The 26500-nt window shown below is 32.1% G+C and overlaps 5 protein-coding genes across 5 annotated transcripts; 4 read left to right on the top strand and 1 right to left on the bottom strand.

Moving 5' to 3' along the window:
- Positions 1-138: 138 nt before the first annotated feature.
- LOC128954859 (general transcription and DNA repair factor IIH helicase subunit XPB-like) lies at positions 139-3438 on the top strand. The gene is made up of 8 exons (XM_054300461.1): positions 139-356; positions 436-552; positions 614-819; positions 894-1049; positions 1110-1184; positions 1256-1644; positions 1708-2380; positions 2457-3438. Exons 1-8 carry the CDS (start codon positions 344-346, stop codon positions 3222-3224), a joined length of 2397 nt encoding a protein of 798 aa, XP_054156436.1. The 5' UTR covers positions 139-343; the 3' UTR covers positions 3225-3438.
- Positions 3439-3449: 11 nt separating this feature from the next.
- On the top strand, positions 3450-10160 carry LOC128954750 (DNA polymerase theta-like). The gene is made up of 6 exons (XM_054300346.1): positions 3450-3511; positions 3772-4145; positions 4228-4538; positions 4623-7048; positions 7475-9561; positions 9633-10160. The coding sequence occupies exons 2-6, from the start codon at positions 3834-3836 to the stop codon at positions 10158-10160; spliced, it is 5664 nt and encodes a 1887-aa protein (XP_054156321.1). The 5' UTR covers positions 3450-3511; positions 3772-3833.
- Positions 10161-10522: 362 nt separating this feature from the next.
- On the bottom strand, positions 10523-12264 carry LOC128954780 (RING finger protein 37-like). The gene is made up of 3 exons (XM_054300380.1): positions 12033-12264; positions 11519-11950; positions 10523-11449 (listed from the first exon to the last, which is right to left on the bottom strand). The coding sequence occupies exons 1-3, from the start codon at positions 12167-12169 to the stop codon at positions 10531-10533; spliced, it is 1488 nt and encodes a 495-aa protein (XP_054156355.1). The 5' UTR covers positions 12170-12264; the 3' UTR covers positions 10523-10530.
- A 358-nt stretch (positions 12265-12622) lies between these two features.
- Positions 12623-14786, top strand: LOC128954775 (uncharacterized). The gene is made up of 4 exons (XM_054300374.1): positions 12623-13781; positions 13875-14009; positions 14086-14331; positions 14411-14786. Exons 1-4 carry the CDS (start codon positions 12969-12971, stop codon positions 14693-14695), a joined length of 1479 nt encoding a protein of 492 aa, XP_054156349.1. The 5' UTR covers positions 12623-12968; the 3' UTR covers positions 14696-14786.
- Positions 14787-15791: 1005 nt separating this feature from the next.
- LOC128954749 (condensin complex subunit 3-like) lies at positions 15792-20064 on the top strand. Its single transcript, XM_054300345.1, has 6 exons — positions 15792-16764; positions 16840-17530; positions 17616-18219; positions 18296-18403; positions 18500-18619; positions 18703-20064. The coding sequence occupies exons 1-6, from the start codon at positions 15927-15929 to the stop codon at positions 20062-20064; spliced, it is 3723 nt and encodes a 1240-aa protein (XP_054156320.1). The 5' UTR covers positions 15792-15926.
- The last annotated feature ends 6436 nt before the right edge of the window (positions 20065-26500 follow it).

The following is a 26500-nucleotide window of genomic DNA, read 5'->3' as shown; positions in this document are numbered from 1 at the left end:
AATATATTATATGAAAATATCATTTGAAAATAATTATAATAACTAACTAAACATTTTTTTGGGGTTCAATAAAAATTCCCCCAAAAAACCCCATAATATTAAAGTTTATTCAATGCATTCAATCACTCATTCATTCATTCAATGATTGCGTTTACGATTTGTTTGTGTTTTTATTTTAATAATACAAATAAAAAAACAATTAACTAATTGTCAAAACAAATAGTCAAACAATAATTATCATTAAAAAAAAACACGTGTTGTTTGTTGTGGTCATTGTGTGTGTTAATTGACCAGTAATTATATTGTGTCCGCGACAACAACAGCGGCGGCGGCGGTAAACAAAATGGGCAAAAAAGGTTTGTATAAAATATTTTTGTTTATCGGCTACCGATAATTCAATTGACACCAATGACGGCCATTGTCATTGACCCGCAGATAGAAGTTCCCGATCGAAACACAGTACTGGAGGTAGTGGTGGTGGCGGCGGTGGGGGTAGCGCTGGCCACTCATACGGCGGCGACGATATTGCCGATGACACCAACGAGAGTTTGGGTATGTTTTGCCGTTTTATTTTTTACTATTTCTGGTCAACCATTTATTATTATACAAATAGATATCATACCCGAATCGGCCAGTCGTCAAATTAACGAAGGCGTTCGCGAAGACGAGTTCGGTGCCAAAGACTATACACAAGATGTCCAACTAAGAGAAGACTATATGTCGCGGCCATTATGGGTGGCACCGGATGGCCATATCTTTTTGGAAACATTTTCGCCGGTCTATAAACACGCGCACGACTTTCTCATTGCAATCGCCGAAGTAATTGATTTTGTTTTTTGTGTCATATATTTATATAAAAGTTTTTTGTTTGTTTTCATTACACATTATTATAGCCCGTCTCCCGTCCCGAACACGTCCATGAATACAAACTAACAGCCTATTCACTCTATGCCGCCGTATCTGTTGGTCTACAGACCAAAGATATTATTGAATATATGAGACGACTGAGCAAAACGACAATTCCCGACGGAATCGTTGAATTTATTAATGTAAGTAATAATTGTTGTCATTGTTTACCATTGTTTTATATTTGTTGATCACTTTTAAAGCTCTGTACACTAAGCTATGGTAAAGTAAAACTAGTTTTGAAACACAACCGATATTTTGTTGAATCGCCTTTTCCTGTAAGTACTTAATTGTAACACCAATTACCTGTAAATGATATGTTGTTTTAATTATGATTTTTATATTATAGGATGTGATACAAAAACTATTGAAAGATCCAGAAATACAAAAGGCTCGTTTGAGACGGGATGTCGAAAATGCCGATGAAGAAAACGACGGCCTTATAGTGACCAGCATGAAGACTGGTAAGGCCAGCACCAGTCAAGTCGCCGCTGATGGCACCACAACCGCTGACGATAATAAAGCTGAGGAAAAAGAATCGGAAGCAATACCCGACGATATTGCCAATTACTATGAAAAGATGGAGAGAGACGAAGATGACGCCGAAGATGTTAAGACAATATCGTTTGAAGTAAATCAGTCGGAGATTGAGAATCTTCAGCGACGGTGCATACAATTGGAGTATCCGCTGTTAGCCGAGTATGACTTCAAACACGATACGTTAAATCCTGATATTAAGTAAATTATTAAATTGTTTTGTAGTTTATTTATCTTAAATCTAATACACTATTTATTCTATAGTCTTGATCTAAAACCGGCGGCTCTTTTACGGCCCTATCAAGAGAAAAGTTTACGCAAAATGTTTGGCAACGGTAGAGCACGATCGGGCGTTATTGTGTTGCCCTGCGGTGCCGGTAAATCATTGGTCGGTGTGACAGCTTGTTGTACAGTCAGAAAACGGTGTCTCGTACTATGCAATTCAGCCGTATCCGTTGAACAATGGAAAACACAGTTCAAACTGTGGTCAACAGCCGACGACACTATGATATGTCGGTTTACATCTGATGCCAAAGACAAGCCAATTGGCAGCGGTATCTGTATAACGACATACTCGATGATAACGCATACACAGAAACGGTCGTGGGAAGCGGAACAGGTGATGAAATGGTTGACCGAACAGGAATGGGGTCTTATGTTGCTCGACGAGGTGCACACTATACCGGCCAAAATGTTTCGTCGAGTGTTGACTATAGTCCAGTCTCATTGTAAGCTCGGTTTGACGGCCACACTGGTCCGCGAGGACGACAAGATTGCCGATCTTAACTTTCTGATCGGACCCAAACTATACGAAGCCAATTGGCTAGAGTTGTCCAATAATGGCTACATTGCTCGTGTCCAGTGCGCCGAAGTTTGGTGTCGAATGGCACCCGAATTCTATCGAGAATATTTGACTACCAGAGCCTGCAAAAAGATGGTAATTAATTTGAATAGTTGGTTAATCCAATTGATATTTTATTGGTATATATTTTTATTTATTTATTTATCGATAGCTTCTGTATGTGATGAACCCAAACAAGTTCAGGGTTTGTCAGTTTCTTATACGATATCACGAAAGACGTAACGATAAGATAATTGTCTTTTCGGACAACATATTTGCACTAATCAATTACGCCAAACGAATGGGCAGACCATACATCTATGGTCCGACATCTCAGGGCGAGAGACTGCAAATATTGCAAAATTTTCAATACAACCCAAAGCTGAGCACAATATTTGTGTCGAAAATTGCCGACACATCTTTCGATTTGCCCGAAGCCAATGTACTGATTCAGGTGTCCAGTCACGGCGGTTCCCGTCGTCAAGAAGCCCAGCGATTGGGACGTATTTTGCGGCCCAAAAAGGGAATGCAAACCGAAGAGTATAATGCATTCTTTTATTCGCTGGTATCGCAGGACACGATTGAGATGCAATACGCGCGCAAAAGACAACGTTTTCTTGTCAATCAGGGCTACAGCTATAAAGTGATTACTACGTTGAAAGGTATGGACGAAGAAGAACTGCTCTATAAGAGCCGAGACGAACAACAACAACTACTGCAACAGGTATTACAGGCCAACGATGCCGACGGTGAAGAAGAAAAGATTAGCGGTCTTGACTCGGCTACTGGCCGGTCCGCTTCGGGTGGTTTTATCCGAAAAGCCGGAAACATGAGCTCCATATCGGGTGCCGACGACAACGTCTATATGGAGTATAAGAAAAGTTCGGCCAAAGGAGGAGGAGATCACAAACATCCACTGTTTAAGAGATTTAGGAAATGATTTGTTTGTTTGCTTATAATGTGTTAACTCTCTAATGATTATAACAGAGTATTATAAATAAGTWCTGCAAATAATTTTCACGTGTATATAGACTTAAAACATTGTTTATATATTTGAATGAAAACACATTTATATACATTAAGTACATGTGTTTAAAAATGACTGTGTTTTGTGTATTAAAAAAAATTAAAATAATTTATAAATTGTTAAAATACCCCATCAAAAGAAAAAATCAATAATAATCGTAAACAACTTATTGAATGCATTGAATAATTATTAATATATTTGTGAGTCGCGAGAGATTTTCAAATATACTTATGGTTTTTAAAATTTAAAAAAACTAATTATAAATTTATTGTAAATTGATATTTAAAAAACAAATTATGCGCGAAATTATCCTATAGTTTTTCATCAAATTTTTTTTAATTAGATTATATTTACTAAATATATCATTATTAAAAAAAACTTGGATTTAATTTTTTATTTTTAGTAACAAATTTGCTTTTTAAAAAAAGTTTGCATCACTTTCCTCCTATTGATTTCATAGAACATTCACACACTTAACATGAAGTAAATGATTGATAAGCAAACAACGGTTCATAACATTGAATGAACAGACACCACATGAATCGGACAGCAGTGAAAAATGCTACCAAAAAAAGACAACAACAGACTCGCCAACAAAAGATGGTCCGACAGCCGGGCCTCAAACGGACACGTAGTCGCAGTCGGACAACTGTCAATCATTTGAAATCTGGTGACAGTATTCAGATTAACTTTTCCGGCGATGACAGCAATTCGAGTGGTAGTCATCTCAACAATGCAAACATTGACAGCAATTTGTTGTCCAACTGGAGTTTTCCGTCGTCCATACATCGGTTTTATGCCCGTAAAGGCATTACCCGATTGTTTGATTGGCAGGTTTGATAAGATTATTAATAATTGATAGCAACTTTCCAGCAAATAGTACTGTTCCCTGTTTTTTATTATTATTAACCGTTAGGTGGAATGTCTTAGCAAAAGTGGAGTTCTCGAAGGCCGTAATCTGGTATACTCGGCGCCTACAAGTGCCGGCAAATCAATGGTTTCCGATATCTTGTTATATAAGCAATTGTTAGAACACAAGAAGAAGGCTATCATTATATTGCCATTTGTTTCGGTAACCCAGGAGAAGATGTTATCGTTGAAACGTGTCCTGCGATCGGTTGGCGTTCGTGTTGACGCATTTGCCGGCGGTGTTAACCCCCGAGGAGGACTGGCCAGAGTTGATGTAGCCGTGTGTACCATAGAGAAGGCGAATAATATGATTAACAAGTAATTAGCTTTTTTGTTAATTATGTTTTAAAAAATGATTTGAATTTTTTATATATTAATTATGTATTTTTATTATTATTTAAGATTGATTGAAGACAACAAACTCAATGAAATTGGTCTCATTGTTGTCGATGAACTTCATATGATAGGCAGCTCTGGACGAGGATTTCTGTTGGAGTTATTGTTAACGAAAATATTGTTTATGAAATCAAAAGTCAATCACAAAATACAAATCGTAGGAATGAGTGCTACGATTCCTAATCTCAAAGATATTGCCAATTGGCTCGACTCAGCCCTCTATGTAACCGACTTCAGGCCCGTTCCTCTCTACGAAAGAGTCTGTATCGGCGATATTATCTATGATTCATCGGAAATGAATGAATACCGGCGTTTGGATATCAAAGACTATAATATTAGGAGAAGTGATGGAACTGACGATACGAATCTGGTCTATTTGGCCATCGAGACAATGGTCAACAGTTTGGGTGCACTGATCTTTTGTTCAACAAAAGCCCAGTGCGAGAAACTGTGCCGTACGCTGGCATCAAACATCTTCGAGTTGGGCGCCGGCAAGAAAATAGCCAACGATAAGACACGCGACTATAGGTCAAAGATCTCATCCGTACTCGACTACAATAAGATTAAAGAACTTCTTCATCAGTTGGAACGATGTTCTGCTGGCAAAGATCCGTCAATTGAAGCTAATATACGTTTCGGTGTTGGCTTTCATCACGCAGGCCTATCGATGGACGAACGGGCTATCATTGAACAGGCATTTCGTGACGGCGTCATTAAGATTTTGTGCGCCACATCGACACTGTCGGCCGGTGTTAATCTTCCCGCACGACTTGTCATTATTCGGTCGCCACTAGATTTTCGCGGAAATATGATGGACAGTCTAACCTATCGACAAATGATCGGTAGAGCCGGCCGTCAAGGTGTTGACACTATGGGTGAGAGTATACTCATGTGCTCTGATAGCAATCGCCAGAAAGCTGAAGAACTATTGCGTAACGGTTTAACACCAATCAATAGTTGTCTTCTAAACACCGATATTACCGATTCTCAGTCAAATGTCTCCGATTATTCATTTAGTGGTCTTAGACGAGCCATACTTGAGATTATTGCTAACGGAACAGCCGTCACATATGAAGATATTTCTGAATATATTTCTAAGACATTCTTGGCATCGACCAGTTTGTCATCGATAACGAGATCCATCATTGAAGACATTCTTAAATATCTGAGCGATGAAAAACTCATACACAGTTTGTCCGAGGGTTCCGATGGCAGCCAACAAAAGATAACTCCCACCCAATTCGGTAAAGCCGTATTGGCGTCGGGTATCTCACCGAAAGACGGAGCATTCATATTGAGCGAACTGAACAAAGCCAAAGTCAATCTTTGTTTAGCCAACGATTTGCATCTACTGTACGAAGTGACACCAATCAATTTAAGTGATCAATTAGACTCTATCGATTGGCCACACTATCTGGATATTTGGTCCAAACTGGATGTCGATATGCGGCGTGTAGGCAAACTGGTCGGTGTGTCGGAGAATACCATACTGACTATGATTCGCAAGAGTCGACATTTTCGTCCCGAAGAACATCTAATACACAAACGATTTTACTCAGCACTAGCTTTGCATGATTTGGTACACGAAATACCGCTCAAAGAAGTGGCCAACAAATTCAAAATATCGAAAGGTGTTCTCCAATCGATGCAACAAAATTCTAGTAGTTTTGCCGGAATGTTGACCACATTTTGCAATCGTCTCGGTTGGCATAATATGGAAATACTAATCGAACAGTTCCAGAGTCGACTATTTTTTGGTGTCCAACGAGAGCTCATTGATCTAATGAGAATTGCATCGCTAACGTCAAACATTGCTCGTATTCTCTACAATAAAGGCTACGATACGGTCGTATCGTTGGCTAATGTCGAAAATGTTTCGGATATTGAACTGATTCTTATGAATTCGGGTCCGTTCGACAAAACTAATTCTGCGGAACAGTCGGTCATTTGGCTGCCGACTCTCAACAAAGCCATGAATGTACGCGAAATGGTCAAAGCCATCATCTATGAGGCCAAAGAACTGGTCAACAAAGATGTCGGCATTAAGGTCTATGATTTAAGTCAAGCCTCGAGTACAGACTCTAATCCTAGCGATCGTTTAGCCGAAGACTTTTCCGATGAGTCCAATGATGTTCATCAACAGCCAAAAATTGATACAAATTTTACGAAACTCTTGTCACAGCCGAAGAAGTCGTTGATCGACACTAATAATGTTAAAGAAAATTGTATCGACAATAGTGACGATAGCATAGAAGACATGTCTTTTATTGAACAACAATCCACTGAGACTACAAAATGTGATAATAATATTATTAACGGCGGCGTTGTGTCGCCAAACAGATCTCATCCACAACAACAGTCCTCAACAACTGTACCAACAGTGTTGTCACCCATGGATTGTTTGTCCAATACATCCACCCATCATAACGATCGTAATTTACATTTATCTCATTTTCGTTAATCTTTATTATTATTATCGTTAAATTAGATCTAAACCCAAGTCTTAATCTTTTGTTATCAGTTGCGGCAAAACCTTTCGCTTAGATTTTTTTTTGTACAAAATATTCTAATTATTCGTTGATTTTTGTGTTTTTTGCTGTATTTTAATACTATTTAATTGTCTTTTGTTTATAAATTGAATTAATTTTATATAATTAATTAATTTATATTAATATTTTGCTAATATATTTGATTAACTTATTATTGGGATATAATAAATATTTCTAAATAAATCCTTTTAATTGTATTATTTTTTGTAATCCTTACCGTAATCTCAAACATTAAAAGCGAAATGTTATGTCTGTCTGATAATTGTCCAAATATTTGCTAAAGACCTCACAAAATCTTTTGTTTCTTAGATCTTACAGAATCTGATCCCAGACTACCCTCCACTATGTCGTCGACACCGATTGCCGGGCCCTCACATATTGGCCGACGATCTCATTTGAAACTAAAGTGTGGCAACACTTCACTATCATTTGGAAACATTGATAATAATACTAATACTAATAGAGTACTAAAGGATGAGTCGTTTGGCGCTTTTACCGATAGTTTAGACGATATCTCATGGGATCGACTTAACTGTGATTTGAATAAAATGAACGAAAGTCATAGTCACAGATGTGATGATTCAAACGCTGCTGAAGTATCAATGAAAGACATATCGACTCTGAGCACAGATTTGTTGGCCAATCGTTGTCCAGAACAAGAAATAGTGGACAACGAAGATTGTGATACTATAGGCAGTCGATCGTCATCTGATCACTCGTCCAAACGATTTTCCAGTCCAAGTCCTTCAGGAAAATTAGCCGAACGTCTCAATAAAAGACCATTTTCTGTATCATCAGATACTTCGGTGACATCCGAAGATTGTTTTAGCGACAGTTTTCCGCCATTATCTGATGATTCATTGGATTCGGAAAAGTCTGGCCAATCGGACGCCAGTTCGGTGGTCAATAAATCAGAGTTCGCGGTCATTAATATTGGCGACAAACTAAACGTTTTGACTATAAACTCATCAAACGTATCAATAATTGATAATTTGTTAAACAAATTGTGGCTCAAGAAGGTGTTGGCCATTGATTTCAAAGTTGAAACAAAAAACATTACTTCTGTCCGATTGATCGGTTCGAGAATTAATCCGCGATTGAAGTCTAATAATGATTCGACTTTGAATGGTTTGGATTTGGGTTATGATAATAAAGTGATGACTTCGGTAACAGTTAACTTCGAGGGTGAAAACATTGTCTATCATATCGAATCCATTGATGCACTCAACAAATTTAGAGACAATTTTAAGACTAAACTCAAGAATGAGTCGAAAATTGTTACATTTGATATCAATATGTGTTATAAAGTATTGAAAATATGTTTCAATTTAAGTGCGGATCAGTTGTCATCGATCGATTGGTACGATGTCCGGGTTGGCCACTGGGTAGTAGATCCCGAATCATCACGACCGACGTCTGTACAGCAATTGGTGAAGATTTACTGCGAAAAGTATAGCTATTTGTTGCGAACTAAGATTGTGGACATAGACTGTCTGTCCATTGGTCTACTTTTTCCGATAATGAACTCCATATTAACTGAATTAGAAACGAAACATCAATTAAAAGCCTATATGAAGACAGAGATGTCATCGCGTTTGACGGTATCAGACATGGAATTGAATGGACTGGTGGTTGATAATGACTATATGAGCAAACAGTTGGATCTGCTGGAGGAAACCAAACGCCAGTTAGAGGCCAAAGCTTATGAGATATCAGGCGTAAGGTTTGCACTGTCAAAGCCACACGAAATCGCTAAAGTTTTATATCAAGACATGAAGTTATTGTCCAACTATTATGACATCAAAAAGAATACGAAAACGACAGCCAAAGCAGTAGGTGGTGGTAATGTCCGTAACAATAGAAAACTACCGAAACATTTGAGTACATCGAAGTTGGCACTGAAGAAACTGATCGCATTGACCTCAAATCCATTACCACAAGTGATACTCGATTGGCGTAAAGTTGATTACGCTATGAAAAAGTCCATTAAACCAGTAAAGAATTATCTCACTTATGACACTGATTTGGATTTGTATAAAATCTATGGTCTGTGCGATGACTGGACATCAACCGGCAGGATATCAATGCATGAGCCAAATCTTATTGGTGTTAATAAAGATTTTACTGTCGATGACATCATTTTAGATGATAATGATAGCCAACAGACAACTGTTTCGTTTAGTTTGAGACAATGTTTTATCTCTCGAATGGGTTGGCAGTTAGTGTCCGCCGATTACTCGCAGTTAGAGCTTAGGATTTTGGCTCATCTGTCCAAAGATGCAAAACTACAAGAAGTACTCAACAGTGGCGGCGATGTCTTCAAAAGTATTGCATCCGTTTGGCGAACGAAACCAATCGATGAGGTGACCGATGATGAGAGACAACAATCTAAACAAGTAATGGATTAAAATAATTAATTTCTTAATCTTTTTTTTAATGATAATATTGTATTCATTTATTTTTAAAGATATGTTACGGAATGATATACGGAAAGGGAGAACAATCACTGGCTGAAGATCTGGAGATTACCGAAGATGAGGCTAAAGAGTTTATGGAGTCGTTTATTGGCAGATATGAAGGCGTCAAAAGATTTATTACCAGAACTGTCGATAAGTGTCGGGAAAAAGGTTATATCGAGACGTTGAGCGGTCGACGCCGTTATTTGTCGAACATTAACAGTTCGAATTCGATGTTGAGGTCAAAAGCCGAAAGACAAGCCGTTAACTCTACTATTCAGGGATCGGCTGCCGATCTCGTGAAGATGGCTATGAATTCGATGAAAGAAAATCTATTGAATACCATAAAACCAATTGAGTGTCGATTTGTATTACAAATGTATGACGAATTGATGTATGAAGTACTGGAACGGGATGTCCAATCATTTGTTAAGTGTCTTCAAGACTCTATGGAAAGATGTCTGAAAAACTTTTCAGTCGACCTACCGGTTCGCGTAAAAGTTGGTCCCAATTGGGCTCAACTTAAACCTATTAATTAATTAATTTATTTTATTATTTTTAAAAAAAAATTTTAGTTAGCAATGAGTTTATTTTTTATCGCATGAAATTTGTATTATAGAAATTATAATGAATTTTAGTTAATGAATGAATGAATTTTTATATTACACCACAATTTAAATGAATTTTACTATTATTTTTAAACAAGAAATTTTAGTTTTTCATAAAAAAAGTTTATCACAATAATTATATATACAAATAAATATATATACTAATTTGTTAAATTTTTGCATGAAATGATATTTTTCACTGTCACATAATAAATAGTACACAAAATAGTAAACGTAAAGTTTTGTAATTTGTTTTTTTTAATTATCAATAAATTAAATTTAAAGATCTCAACTATAATTGTCATGAAAAACGATTAACTTTTAAAATTTCATTAGTTTTCATCAAACATTTACAATCATTGCATTCAATCATTTTATCAGTACTTTCCGCAACTTTACTTCTCAGCTCTGGTCCACAGATTAGGTGACAGCACAACAATTTGTATATATCTATTGATTTATCGGCCGACCAGTGATCAACATTACAGACAATACACTTTTGATGACAACTGATTTGTTGTAAAACATTGCTAACAATACTACTATTACTTTCCAGTTTATCACTAATATTAGTAGTATTACTGATGCCGACATCAGTAGCGACGAGTTTACTTGAAATCAATTTATTTCTATTATTAACACAATTATAGCCAACAATTCTTCGTTTAGTTGATGGCTCCAAACGGTCGTCACTTATAACAGACTGTTCGCTCAATTGGCTTAAAAACTCGTCGATTCGTTGCTTAAGTATATAATTAGGTTTGGGATGTCTGTCTCCAGTAAAGACAAGTTGTGTAAATGGATCAGATGGTCGTCGACACCATTTGGCCTCTTCGGCGAGATATCGTTCCAAAGTTGTCTTGTCTATTGAATGACCCGACGGTAGCAAAACAGGATCAATCATTATTTCATTGGTTATACAGTCGATAAACTCTTCGGGAATGGAAGCCGTCGATTGACTATCCAATCGCTGTGAGGCTAACCAATCTAAACGGCGTTTCCGTGAAATTGGATCACAATTATTATTATTATTATTATTGGAAACACTTGTGGAACTACTCTTAGTTTCAGATGAAGATGTCTGATCTTCACCAGAATTATAAAAGCTGACAGTTTTTGGCACATTTTGGCCGCTATTTTGAGTGGTAAATATAGTGCGAAGTTTGCTAAGAATTTCGGGATCAGTTTGACGGACGGGTTGACACATAATATTCACAAAACTTTTTAAAAAAAAAAATTAATTTTAAAAATTAATTTAATACACATTACTCTACAAACAACAAAAATACCTCAAACAGGGAACAGTTGAGTTGAATGTCCTGAGAATCCTAATCTTCAACGACTGAATATTAAAACAATTTTTGAAACACTTTAATGTCTCGGATTTCACAGACGACAACCTATTTGGACAGTTATCCGGTGAACACTTATCGGGCAGACGACCATTCAGTACATTGTTTGGCCGAAAACTGACATTTCGTAGACACAAAACATCGAAATCATTGCAATTAAACTGTCGGCCAATCAGTTGAAAATCTTGTGATTTATGTCCGCTGGCGACGGCAGTGGTTGCTGCAGAAGACCCATACAATGACCAAACTTCTAGTGAATGGCATTTATTTTGGCCAACTCTGAGACCGATCTCCAATTCGCGCAGATTAACGGCAAACCCGCGGCAATTGATAATAATGTCAACCGGTGGCCGAACAAAATTCTCAGTCCTACGGTCGGGTCATATATATATATATATATTAATTACTATCACCTAAATTTGATCCCACATAAGACATGCACCAAATTTACCTAAAACCCTGTTGTCTCAGCCGTTGGTCATCGGAGTACAGATTGGCAACCGAATGATGATCGGCGGTCACTTGTGTGCACTGGACGGAGACCAGCGATTCGCGGACAAGCCTTTCGGTCAGCAAATTGATTGACATTTTTTTCGTGTAATAATAATAATAATAAAGACATCAATAGATTGACAGACAATTGATAACTAGATTTCAAATATTAGGCTTAATATCACTTCAATTGCTTTGACTGTAAAAAAAATTTTTTTTTGTCAATAAAAACAATATAAACAAAATAATACAAATATCATGTGACTATATTATTTAGTGTTGTCAATGTTCCAGGTAGTACCTTGAATTACATTTATTTATTATTTTTAAAAAATTATTATTATACAGTTATGTATTAATAGCTATATTCATTTAGAGAGAAAAAACAGTATTAAATTATTGATAAATTATTTTATCTTTAATTTATTAAATTATTTTTTAATATATAATTATTTTAATTTTTTTAAACTAATATTGTATAGGAATTTCTATCTTTTTGTTGTTGTTGTGTATCAATCACTCTATTTTCAATTGAATGCATTAGATGTCAACACTAAACACAAAAATCTTTTATGTATTTTATCGATCGGTTTATCCACCGATTCATAGGTCATACAGACATACAAATCGTGAATAACATAATAATAATTAAAAAAAAGTGGTAAACAATGACCACATTATTATTATTCATTAATAGTTGTCTCAAATATTACCGCCGAATGTTGTCTTATTAGTGGCCAAAATGGTCGATAATATATCACTTTTCAAAAAAACTTCATACATTTCATCAGACAATTCAGTGATTATTTCAAAGACATCGCTTCACTAAACAAAACAAAAAAAACTGAGAAATTGTTTTTCATTTACTAAACAATTCCGGTCTTTACTGCCGGTAATGGACAACGAAACGGGCCGTAAGATTGCATTGGCCGGCGCTCTGATGGCCGGAATTGCCTACTTCGGTATTTCGATATTACGCGATGTGTTCAGTTCGGGCGGAGGTAACAGCAATCGCGTGGACAACAATCACCATAAAAAGTCCCGAAAACGACGCAAAAGCGATGTGACGGACAGTCGACACACTGCCGACAATGCATTAACTGTAACGTCTTGTTTTGGTCATTCGCTAAGTAACGCTTCATCGCAAACCGATCTGACTCTACCGATTGGCCAACGCGAGCGTACGGCTGCCTTCCGTAACATTCCACCCGAACTGTGGTCGCCGTGGGCTAAGAGTATCGAAGAACGTATTCGCGAACTAAACATACGTCTTGTCAATACAACTAACTTTCAGTTTCGCCGATCGTTTGGCGGTAGCAATCATTTGACGCCAAACAGACAGTACCGCAGTTGCGGTAATACACCGAAACGTAACCTATCGGGCAGTGCAAGTCCCGATCCATCGCTGGGGACGCTCAACGAATCCACTGATCGACTTTATCGATCAGTATCAGACAATTTGGATGTCGTGGTCACCGATCGAAACACCAATATTGGTATTAAACGTGCCGTCAATATATCAGTGCCGTCGGACACGGAAATCCAGATGAATAAGAAAAAACTTGACAAACTATTTGGCAAATCTCAGCCAAATCTGTCCCAACAGGACGCCAAAGGTTTGACGATTTTACTCATGAGTCGCGACGAAGATCTCATAATTAAGACACTGTCTGTAATTGCCAATTGTTGCGCTTTCTCTGTGAATATCGTATGTATTGTTTTAACCATTTTGTTTGGACATTAAATCAAATAGTTTTTTTCTGTAGTTTTTAATTTTTTAATTAAATCCTATAAATTAAAGGATACGATATGCGACTCGGGATGTGTTCTCCTGTTATATGAATTACTTTCCGATAGAAGTCGTGCCGTACAGACAGCTACCATTAATGCCGTGGCCAATGTGGCCAACAGTGAGAGGGCACAGGAGTTGCTTAGAGTATGTATTAGAGTTTTATGTGATACACAACTGGCTAATTGTCATTGAATTATGTGTTTAATTGTATGTATGATAGGAATGCATTCCATTGCTTATATCACACGTAAAGACATCGGACAACGATCTCTTAACCAATTGGACGCTCCGAGCTCTGGCCAATTTGGCGCTTAAAGATTACAATCAAATACTAATGGTGTCGGCAATAGATAAATATTTGTGCCTTTTGTCGCACCCGAACACTTCGCTTAGATTACAGTCAAGCAAACTGTTGGTCAATTTATCGTCAAATTCAGAAATGGTTCCCTACTTATTGGCCGCTAAGGTATGTCTAAGTGATTATCTAATTATTAGGCATTTATTCTAAACATAAGATTATTATTTGGTATCTTCTTTTTTCTTAGGCGCCCACAAATCTATATGCACTGCTCGACTCTAGTCACGACATGGAACTGGTCTTACGTGTGACCAATTTCTTGGCCAACATTATCGACATTACATGTCTTCGCGAGCTTACGCCCAGAGATCTTCCTGTCGAATACAAAGCCTCATCTCCGGAGACACTGTACTCAGCCATCTATGGTTTCGAGGCGACCGAACTTCTGCTGAAACGACTGAACGATTTGGTTCGTGTGCCTCACGAAGATGTGGTCTTTCAAGTAAAACGAATTCTCAAGAAAGTCCGTTGAAGAAAAACTACCTCTAAGTTACAGATAAATTATTAAAACAATTATTTTTATTTGTGTCCAAAACAACTGTCAATCTCTTTAACAGTACTTCCCTTGAACTCCAAAGTGTTTACTTTGAAAGTAATATTTTAAAATAATAAAAAAAAGTTATTGTTATTTATATTTTATTTTTCATATACACAGTATATTCTACTGATATTATAATATTTTTTTTGTTGTTGAAAATTATATTGTATTTTAGTCAAAAAAAAATTTTAGCTTATGTATTGTGACAAAAAAACTTTGTTATTAATTAATTATTTTTTTTTAATTATTTATTTACAGTAAGATTTAAATTATAATAATTTTATGTATTAATATATTGTATCTAAATTATATATATTACGATAAGCAATAAATATGATTATGCCATTTTTTGTCAAAATTATAGCAAAATTATTATAACCATTATAATGATTATTTAATATTTATAATTAAATTTTAACTAAATAATAATAAAAATAAAATACTATACCTGTTTTGGCAAATTTTAATAATTTAAAATGGTATTAGATATAAGTTTAGTGTACTTACTTACTGTAACTATAATTAAGGTAGTTTTTTTGTAAATTTTTTTTTTGTAAAATATATATATTTATTACAGAAAGTCAGACTAAATTGTTTTAAAATAGTTTTTTTTAAAAACAACTAAACAATGATTAACTAATCATTTTGATATTTACTTATATAATAATTTTTTGGTAAAGAAAATAAGTTATTTCAAATAATACTACTGTAGTACATTGTATTTATTAGTAAAATTTATTATAATTTACAACAACAACAATAATAATAATAATAATAATAATAATAATAATAATAATAATAATAATAATAATAATAATAATAATAATAATAACATATAAATTTTGAATCTTAAAATAAATTATATAATTTTCCTCATAATTAACATATTTTTAAAATAAAATTATTTATAAATATTATATTAATATAATTTATTATTATTTATTTAGTATTATTATTATTAATAAATCTTTTTTTATAATAATTATTATTTTAAATATTGTAACGTTGTTTGTGAATTGTTTGCAAACAATAACAAACAAACAAAAACAATCAAAACACAGGAAGATATGGTTTAGTGTATAAACAGCTGAAGATATATCTGTCAAACAAACAGACAGACAGATAGAGTAATTGAAAAGACATTATCCGCCGCCGTATTGAAGACATGTCGGGTAAACAAAGAAACCGCAAAAGTGGTAACAAGTCGTCAAAAAAGCGTCGCTCAGTACCGCCGCCGCCGTCATCGGCGCCAGTGGTGGTGAACGTCGAGGACGCGATGCGTGCCATCTTTGACGACTCGCAACGTCTCGACAAACATACCGAATGTTTGGTCCGGTTGTCGTGTCTTCAGCGACAATATACGAAAAACAAGCGATCGATCAAAGAGTTCTACAGAGAGCTGATCCGCGACGTAAAGTATTCGCTATGGGTTCCCGATAGCCGATCGCCGTACACACAAAATACTATAGCTTTTATTGTCAAATATTTGTTGACATTTCCGGCAACCATTGAAATTGATCCGACGGTTAACGGCCGCGCCGGTAGAGGCGATGACGGCAACGGCGGATATTTGACGCTCAACGGCGACAACGACGAGTTGCGACACGAATTGATTAATGCCATACTCGAAGATGTGGTCATACCGTATACCAACTCAACAAAAGTTGAATGCCGTCTGAATTCCTGTTTTTTAATCCGATTGCTGTCCGACGAGTTGGACGACATCAGCGAAGATATGTTTGAAAAGATTAGAAAAGCATTACTCGACCGAACTGTCGATAAAGTGACGTCAGTCAGAGCGGCCGCTATTATGGCTTTACATCGGTTTCAAGATTCCAGTAATGACAACGATCTGGTGATTCTGGCCATACATTTCCATTTGGACTACGATCCGGATCCCGAAGTTCGTCACAATTGTTTGAAATCGATGGCCGCTTTGCAGCAAAGTTTAACACATTTTGTTGGCGCCACTCGTGATGTCAAAGATTTTATCCGCAAAACTGGTATTCAATTGTTTTCTTTATTGTTTTGCAAATAATTATTAAATAAATTATATATTTTTTTTATTTGTTTTATAGCTTACAATCAAATTGCATCCAAACTGCAGATGAAATGCTTTACTATTGAACAACGGCTGACAATATTGAAGAACGGTCTCAAAGACCGCAGTCCAGCCGTCAGGAAAGTTGTCGAATCGGTTCTAATTCCTTCGTGGGTCAAGAGTTGCGACAATAATTTGGTTCAACTGTTGATTGCTTTGGACATCCAAACAGATATCGAATTAATCGAGAAGATGTTAATCATATATTTTAAGCATTTGTTGAGTGAAAAACTCGGTGACGACGACAACAAACCAAAGACAAGTTTTCATCAGTTGGTCGAAGAGTTTTGTGCACAAAATCTGACAAAAGAACGTCTGTTTAGTGTTTCGTTAAATGTCGAGAATATCTTTTTGTGGCGATTTTTATGCGAGTTTTGTCAATCAAATAAAATTGCGACCAAAGATATTAAAACTAACGTTTCATCGCCACCATCATCACCACCACCACAACCGATGACTGAATCCAATGATCCGATCGATACTACCGGTAATAATACTGTATCTGACGATCAGTTTAATGTTGTTCAACAATTTTCTGCAACCAATGATATTGATTACAATGACAATGAGTGCCAAAATTTATCACCCGATGAATCCAATGTACAAAATGTTGACTTATTTGATCTACTAGTGCCTGAAGTACCACTATTTTATTCATATCTTGAAAAGTATGTATAGTTTTAAATTTAATTACCTATAAAACTAATTTACCATGATAATTTTTTTTAAATTTATTATTTGTTTTTAAATTAGATTCATGACTAATGTCATCGAACAGGACTTGTCGATGGAAGACGCGCTGGACTTTGAATTTATTTTCAATCAATTTATGAAAGTCTCACTACTGTTGGACATTGGAGACGAAGCCCAAAGAAAAATGTTGATTAAGTCTCTGAGAGTTATACTGATGAACGATGCGATTGGCTATAAATTTCTCAATTATGTCGCACCGGTTATGAAATGTTTGGCCCGAAAAGGTTTTACCGATAATATAACTTTTCTGGATTTTACTGTCGAAATAATTAGCGAAATATTCAATGCTATCGGCGCCGCATCAGATGACTTGGATTCGATTGCCGAAGAAACTGCTGGTCGCGAACTTGAAGACCAAAAAAACAAATTGATTGAAATGATTGATAAATTGAGAATTGAATTACAAGAAATGGATGGCAATGATGATGAAAGAAGAGAGTCGGAAAAGACACAAGAAATTAATGTCAAACTAACTGATTGTCAACAGGAGCTGAACGCCATTCAGGACAAGATATCGGCCACTAATAACATATCATTTTCACAATCATCGCAAACATCATCGCTACAGATAAGCACCAGAACATCATCGTTGCCATCATTTACTGTTAGATTTTAAAAAAAAGATTATTTTCGAAGAGTGTTTTTATAACAAATTTTGTTTTGGTGTTCACTTTATTTAGGATCACCCGAAGTCACTGATGCGATGTCTTCATATGTTTTCAAGTTGTCTTGAATTCAGTGACTTTAGTCAAGTAAACGCAGTTATGCAGACACACATCGAGAAAGTGGTTTGTATTTTAATTATTCATTGAATTAAATTTGTTTTTATTTTATTGATTTACTCTTTTAAATGACATATTTTTGTTGTTTCTGAATGTTTCCAGTGTTTGCCAGGATTTCTCAGCGATGATGTGTCTGTCCGACGGGCGGCCACCCGTTGTCTCGGTTTAGTCTGTCTGACGTGTCCTCAATATTTCAAAAAATATTTACATCTATTAATTGAAGTATGAAATCAATGAATTGTTGATTTTTTGTGTCTTACTTTTATACAATATATGAAATTATTTTTTTTTAAATTTAAATATAGATTTTTCTCAAAGACGTTGTTGTAATCAAAATGATTGCATTGCAAAGCATTTTTGATTCACTTTGTGAACACGGAATCAATATATTTGATGATAAAAAAGACAAAAACGGCGACAAAACCGAAGATAACTCGTATATCCGACAATTGGCTTTCGACGACAGCGATGAAGATTTCATAACATCACTGAAACAGTTCTTCTATACACAACTCGAATCGGATTTGTTTGAAATCAAACAGACGGCCGTTCAGGGCGTCTCCAAACTCTTAATACACTGTCGTATGTATTCGCCTGAATTGTTGGCCAAATTGATACTGATTTGGTTTACACCCGACGAAAACCAAATACTCGTTCAATTTATCGGCGATTTTTTGCGTTTGTATGCATTGGCTGAATCTCAGGGCGTCATTGTTGGCCAATCGGCTATCGAAGAGTCATTTATGATAACTGTTCAAACATTGTACGATCAGCGCATGAAAAATATTAATTACGAAAATTTGATCAAATTTTTTCTGAATTTAATTAACGACGAAAGCCACCCGAAGTTGGCCACMGATTTGACTAAACGAATGATTGATTGCGAGCCGCAAGACATTAAGTTTGCCGAAGACTATCTATTGCCGGCAGTCGTTCACTTGAATCTGATTCCAATGAATGCCAAAGAGTTGAATCATTTTGAATACAATATGAAGATTATTGTCAACAAATTTGAGTCATCAAAGTCCAAGATTGTCAAGAAAAAGTTGTCGACAATAATGAACAGAATAGGCGATCGAAAGGAACTAATGACTGCTAACGAAGCTTTTGAACGTGACTTCGAAGCTATTGATGATAACGATAATGACGACGAGGTTTTAGTCGAAATTGGTGACCAAAACACCGAAGCAAATGTTGACTTAAACGTTGGTCACGACTCTGACGGCGGCGAAAGTTTCAAGACTTGTCCCGAAAGTCAAAGTCCGCCTCAAAAGAAGAGACGAATGACTTCGGACAATGAAAATGACTTTTTCGAGGCCAACGATAGCGAGTTGGATATGACTGAGACTGTGACCAATGAAACTGTCGAACCAGTAGCCGATGATAACATTGTTATTGATAATACAGATACTAATAAAAACAATATTAATGATAGTATTGTAGATAATACTGAAGATAATAATGATGACAATGAAGACAATATTATTGATAATATTGAAAATGATAGCAATATTGAAGACATTATTGATAATGCTATCGAAGATTTAGATAATTTTGATGATCTACTAATTGATAGTACAAATAATATAGAAGAGGAAGAGATGCCAAAAATCAATGATAATGTTGACGACACACAACTAGATGACGAGCTAATGCATGTCGATTAACAATAGGCTGTCCTCTCAATTGTTATACTGTTTTTAGGATTTATCACAAAAAATAAACAAATGATTATCTGTTAAATATTATAATTCATATAAGATTTTGTAATTTTGTATTTATATTAATATATTATTAATAATTTCATAAATAATTATTCAGATCTAATTTACATTATTATTTTATAGTTAAACATAACTTTTAAAAAAAAAACTTTTTTATTCTATATAATATATAGCACATTATAACACAAATTGGACTAGAATCAATTTTGTAATTTTTGTAATATTTTGACATGTTATCTACATAATTAATTAAATAATAAAAAAATTATTTCATAATTATAACTATAATTTATGTGTACAATATTATACTTTTTTATATATTAATTAAAAAATTACTATAAATTTACTGTAGTTTTGTTATAATTTAATAGTTTTTTTATGAAAATAAATCTATTTTATTTACAAATTAATATTTATTTTAAAAAAATAACATTTAAGCTATTTTTAAAGCAATATTTTTATAAATTAAAATTAATTTGGTTATTATTTTTAAATTGAATATATTTTAGCTAATTGTATTTATTATAAAATTGTCTGTTATATTGTAAATTAAAAAAAACTATTTTCACAATATAATAATGAGAAATAATGATTACTTATAAATTTAGATGAATTTAAATAATTATTTTATTTTAAACTCCACTTTTAAAGAGTTTGTAACAATAATACAGTAAATATATAAATTGATTAATAATTAATAAAAAAATAATAATATTTTGTAGAAAATATTTTTATAATAATTTCATACAATAATTTGTGATGAATCACTAATTATATATATATTTAATTAATTAATTAACATTAAAATAAAAAACATACTTACAAATTCACATACATACATACAAACACATGTATACAGTAAGCCGCCATTACAGGGGCGTTGACTCAATACGCTATAGCAGTGGAGAGTCAACAGTGCTTAACATTATATGTTGGGGTACACTGTACTATTAATGCGTACACTACTATATAGTGGTACAGTGCTCCAATTTATATAAGTATACAATACTTACCATATATAACTGATTGAAATTCTCTATTTGTTGTAAATCTTATTTAGTCAATAATTTAGTAATTTTTAATATTTTTGTAGACTTTTTGTTATATTCGTGTTCTAGACTTCACACTTAACACAACTATGTAACACACAACACATAACTAATTATACTTTATTAATTATAACCAAATATTACATTTTACATTATAACTCCCATAGACCTGTCAATCATAGCATTCCTATGCTCTGGTTGCGTCACTGTATCTACAGTTGCGTAACTATAGAATATTCTGGAAGCATAGCCTTGACAGTACATTTATTGATTAGTAGAATCACTATATAATAATGCTTAGCATCCATTATTTTATCAGTTACTCGCTTGCTATCAAAGAGCACGCATCTCTTGTTTTTCAACTTATTATATTCCTATACACTATATTATATTATAATGTAAACAATATGTACTCACTATATATTTTAATGTGCACTTAACTTTAAATAAAATTAAGTTTTATTTCAATGTGAATATATACACTTGTGACGGCACATAATGAACTTTCGCCTTAATTAATATTATTTATTAATAATTTTCATCTCATTCATCAACAACTACACTCTACATTGGCTTTTCATCACAGCTTCGCTTCAATGACGGGAAAGTCAACCCCACACCCGTCACAAATTAGTTCAATATATTTTTATTTTTATTTTTCTACTAATATACACTATATAGCTATAGTAATAATAGCAATTTGTTTTATTAATTGAAATCAGTAAAAATAAATTAAAATAAACTTATTTATCAAAATAAAAATGTAATAAACATAATAACTAATAAATTGAATGGTGTTTTTTAAATAACAATAATATAAAAACAATTTGTTGTATAAAAACAACTATAAATCATTAAAAAATACTCATAGCATACCTTTTTTTTTAATTATGATTACTTTATGAAAATAGTTATTTGAAACTCATTGACATTTAGAAAAACAAAATTATTATTATGTAAAATATATTTTGCGAAATCAATACTATAAATAATAAATTGTTGTTTGAATTAAATTAATTAGTTTTTCTATTTATAATAAAAATTAATTAGTAAAATGATGACAACTAATTAGTATATTACTAATTGTTATTATCTATTTCAATGTTATTGATCCACAAACACAATCAACAACATTAATTGAAAGTTAATATTGATTATAATTTTATTTTTAAAAAAATAAATTTATAATTTTAAAATATTTTATACTAGATTAGAAGTTTCATAAATTGTATGGTAATTCACTTCAAATTAGTATTATATAATTTATTAATAATTATAAAATAGAAATAGAGTCCAAATATAGTAGATGTGAGTCTGGATACCGATGCCAGTGTCAAAATACCTGTCCGCCGCCTACATGTGCTGATCCTCTACTACTACAATGTCCAACAATGCAATGCTCGGTGTTAAAAGGGGTTTGACCCAGTGGACAGGTATTCACTAAACTTAACGATAATTGTGTGCCATTAAGTCAATGTAAACTGAGTTGAATTGGTTAACAAATTTAGCATTTAATAGCAATTATGTTATATTTTTCAAGATTTTATAATTTTTGTTTTGTTTTAAATAAATTATTTATATTTAATGTCAAACAAATGTATAATAATTATACTGTAAACTAAATTATTAAATTAATTAATTAAAATGTTTTAATATATACAGTATATATATATATACTGTATATATCAATAGTTTGTTTATAGTTAGTTTTGTAGTAATTTTTTATAATGTTTAACAAAATTTAATTAAACATTAGATTATATATTAAATAAAACTACATATTATGTTTTTTTTGTCATATAATCGTTGCTCAATTAATTTATTATAAATTGCTTATTTATTACTCAGAAAAACATATATTTATTGTTAAAAACATATATTGTAATAACAAAATAAAATTTTTTCATAATTTTTTCAAACTATAAAAACAATAGACTATTGCTTTTAATTTAAACAATTGTATTTTTAGTTGTAGTTTTATTTTATTTTATATTTTTAAAATAATAAATTAATATTTATTAATTAGCCAACAAAAAAAAATAATGAAACAACTAATTATTTTATTACTAATTGTTATTATCTATTTCAATGTTATTGTATCGCAAACATCAATTTTTATCCCAGAAGGTAATTATTGCTATAATAATGTATTTTATATAAACTTAGTTTATTTATATATATATTAATTTTTACATAAAATTATGTAATTTAACAAAAAAAAAAATTTTTTTTGAATACAAACAGTGTGTAAATACAGTAAATGTTCTCTTGGCTACCGATGCCAGTGTCAAAATGCCTGTCCGCCTACATGTGCTGATCCGAATCCTAAACCGTGTCCAACAAAGCGTTGTAACGTCGGGTGCTATCGGGTTTGTGACATTGGACAGGTGTTTACCGAAATTAACGGCAATTGTGTGCCATTAAGTCAATGTAGTAAAAAGGGTTAAATAATATATTTTTAAAATTATAACAATATTTTTTACTACAGTATAATGCAAAACCATTTGGTTTATTTTAATTAATTATAATTTAATAATTTATATTTTAAATAACAACTGTATATAACTAAAAATTATTAAAAATAAATAAATAAAAATACTGTGTAAATAAAAAAATCAATTTATTTAACTTTAAAAAATTAATTCAATTAATTACAGCTATATTATACAGATATTGTGATAAAATATTAATAATATTTTTTCTAAATTAAAAATCACTTTAATGATAATTATAAAATTTTTATCTTAAAAAAATTAATATTACAAAATAATATCAATAACATTATATAAAATATTTTTGTTATTTATTGTATTAGTTTATTTAAAACAATGTTATAGTGTAAAACAATTAAATGGTTTTAATTATTATTATTTTTTTGAAAAATATTATATATTTTTTGTTAATTTGATATATTTATACATTTAATTACCAACCAATCAGATTGTGCCACTCGTTTGTGTCCACAACCGGGAACCCGATGTCAGTGTCAAAACCCTTGTCCGCCGACATGTGTTAATCCCAATCCCCGCCCGTGTCCTACATTTTGGTGTAATCCCGGTTGCTATCGGTACTGTCCAATCGGCCAATTATTAATCGGACCAAACAGTAACAATTGTGTGCCTATAAGTCAATGTCATAATTATCATTAATTAATTAATAATTATAAATTTTATAACAATTTTTTTATAATTTATAACTAATCATAAACTAATTAAATTAATTTAGTTAATATTTTAGTAAATAAAACTATAGTAAATTTAATTGATTTCATACAAAATAAATTTTTAAAAAAACTTTTTAATTATGTTTTGTTTTTTTAAATTTTGTTGTTGTTGTTAACTAATAGTCATATTATATATTATTTAAAAGTTTTATTATAAGTTTTTTTTAATATTAATAACAAATTGTCAAAAATTATTATTTTAATTTATAAAATTTATAATTTAATCAATTAAAATGTTTATCAAAATTTGCTAATTAATTACAAATATATATTATATATCGTATATAAATTACTAAACGTTATTATTAGTTATACATTGTATTAAATTTATATTTGACCAATTATAGCATTATAAATATCCGATTCAACCAATAACTTGTAAGTATATATTGTATGTAATACAACCAGGGTTTTTAATAATGGCAATCTTATATATAATAGATGCCTATATTTATAAATTCCTGTTCAGCTTCTGCCATGCTCTGGGCATCTATTTATAGATAGTGACACTTATTATTTTAATTTTATATTATTAATTAACTTATAAAACATTGTTTTATCACTATATGTTGTATTTTTGTTTTATATATCTTTAATTATATTTAAGTATTATCCATGAAAATAAGTATATTAATTGTAAATTTAATTAACACAGTAAAAACACAAATTGTGTTATTTTAAAAATACAATTGCAATTTAAATTGTCACAAATAAAATAAATGCACAAAAATGGCTATTGGCTATTTGTGCATTTCCAGGGCAGGCATTTATTTCTTTAAAACCCTGAATACAAAATAGTAATCAAATGTAGATAGATACAACTAGCTTTATTAGTGCTTTGATATTTTAATAGGAAATAGTACTAAAAATCCTAATACTAATATAAATAGATACAGTATTATCTAGGTACAACATTAGATGGTTTAAATATTTTTAATTAAATTAATTATTTAAACTAAAAATATCTGTAAATATACTTCAAATAATTAATAAGTAAATAATAATATATTGAATTAATTTTATTGTGACTCAAATATATAGCTTTATATAGACATATGATATCATCATAAATATCAAGATTCAACCAATAATATGACAGTATATTAATAGAGACCACACCTCTAGTAAAATAGATTTAAAGCAAAAATATAATAATGATATAAATTAACTATTATTCAAATGCTTAGATTTTGGGTCAGATATGTTTGCATCAAATGATTTTTGTCGTGATTTTGTAATAAGTTTCATCTGAATAATAGTTTATTTATATCTTATTATTATATTTTTGCTTTAAATCTATTTTACTAGAGGTGTGGTCTCTATTAATATACTGTCATATTATTGGTTGAATCTTGATATTTATGATGATATCATACGTCTATATAAAGCTATATATTTGAGTCACAATAAAATTAATTCAAATATTTTAACTATACATATCTATTCATATAACCCAAACTCATTTGAATCAAAAATCATTTAAACTAATCGAACAAAATCACGACAAAAATCATTTGATTCAAACATATTTGACCCAAAATCTAAAATAGATCTAAAATAATAACACAAATCATACAATTTAAAAATTATTTAATCAAAAATTTTAATAATTGAATTCAATGTAAATTTTTTAATCTAATTTACAAAAAATGATTATTTTAATTATATAGAAAACAATAAGTAATATACTATAAAACAAACTAAAGAATAAATTATAGTTATTAGTTATTAGTTAAGTGTAATTGTTATTTTAATACTAAGCATTTATATCAAACCATTAGTCAAATATGTTTGAATCATATAATTTGAGTAAAATGATTTGCGTATTTAAGTTTAGATCAAATGATTTTGAATTACATTATTTAGGTATTATGAATTAGATCTTTCGAAAATAACATGGATTAATAATTTCCTATCAATTTGACTGGATTTGACTAGATTGTAGAAAAAAGATTATATTCTAAAAATAACTATAAATTAATAATCCTAAAGCTAAAATGTTATAGTAAAAAGATTAAATGGCTAGGATTAAAAATTGAACTTGGTCTTTAATCTTTTTGTACTAAATATTGTACGAATCGAACCATGAATTAGTATAAAAGGAGTG

The sequence above is a fragment of the Oppia nitens genome, unplaced genomic scaffold (assembly GCF_028296485.1).
Source record: "Oppia nitens isolate AA-2021 unplaced genomic scaffold, nextdenovo-longstitch-racon4-pilon3 scaffold29_pilon_pilon_pilon, whole genome shotgun sequence".
Taxonomy (NCBI): domain Eukaryota; kingdom Metazoa; phylum Arthropoda; class Arachnida; order Sarcoptiformes; family Oppiidae; genus Oppia; species Oppia nitens.
This window is presented reverse-complemented; position numbering and strand designations above follow the sequence as displayed.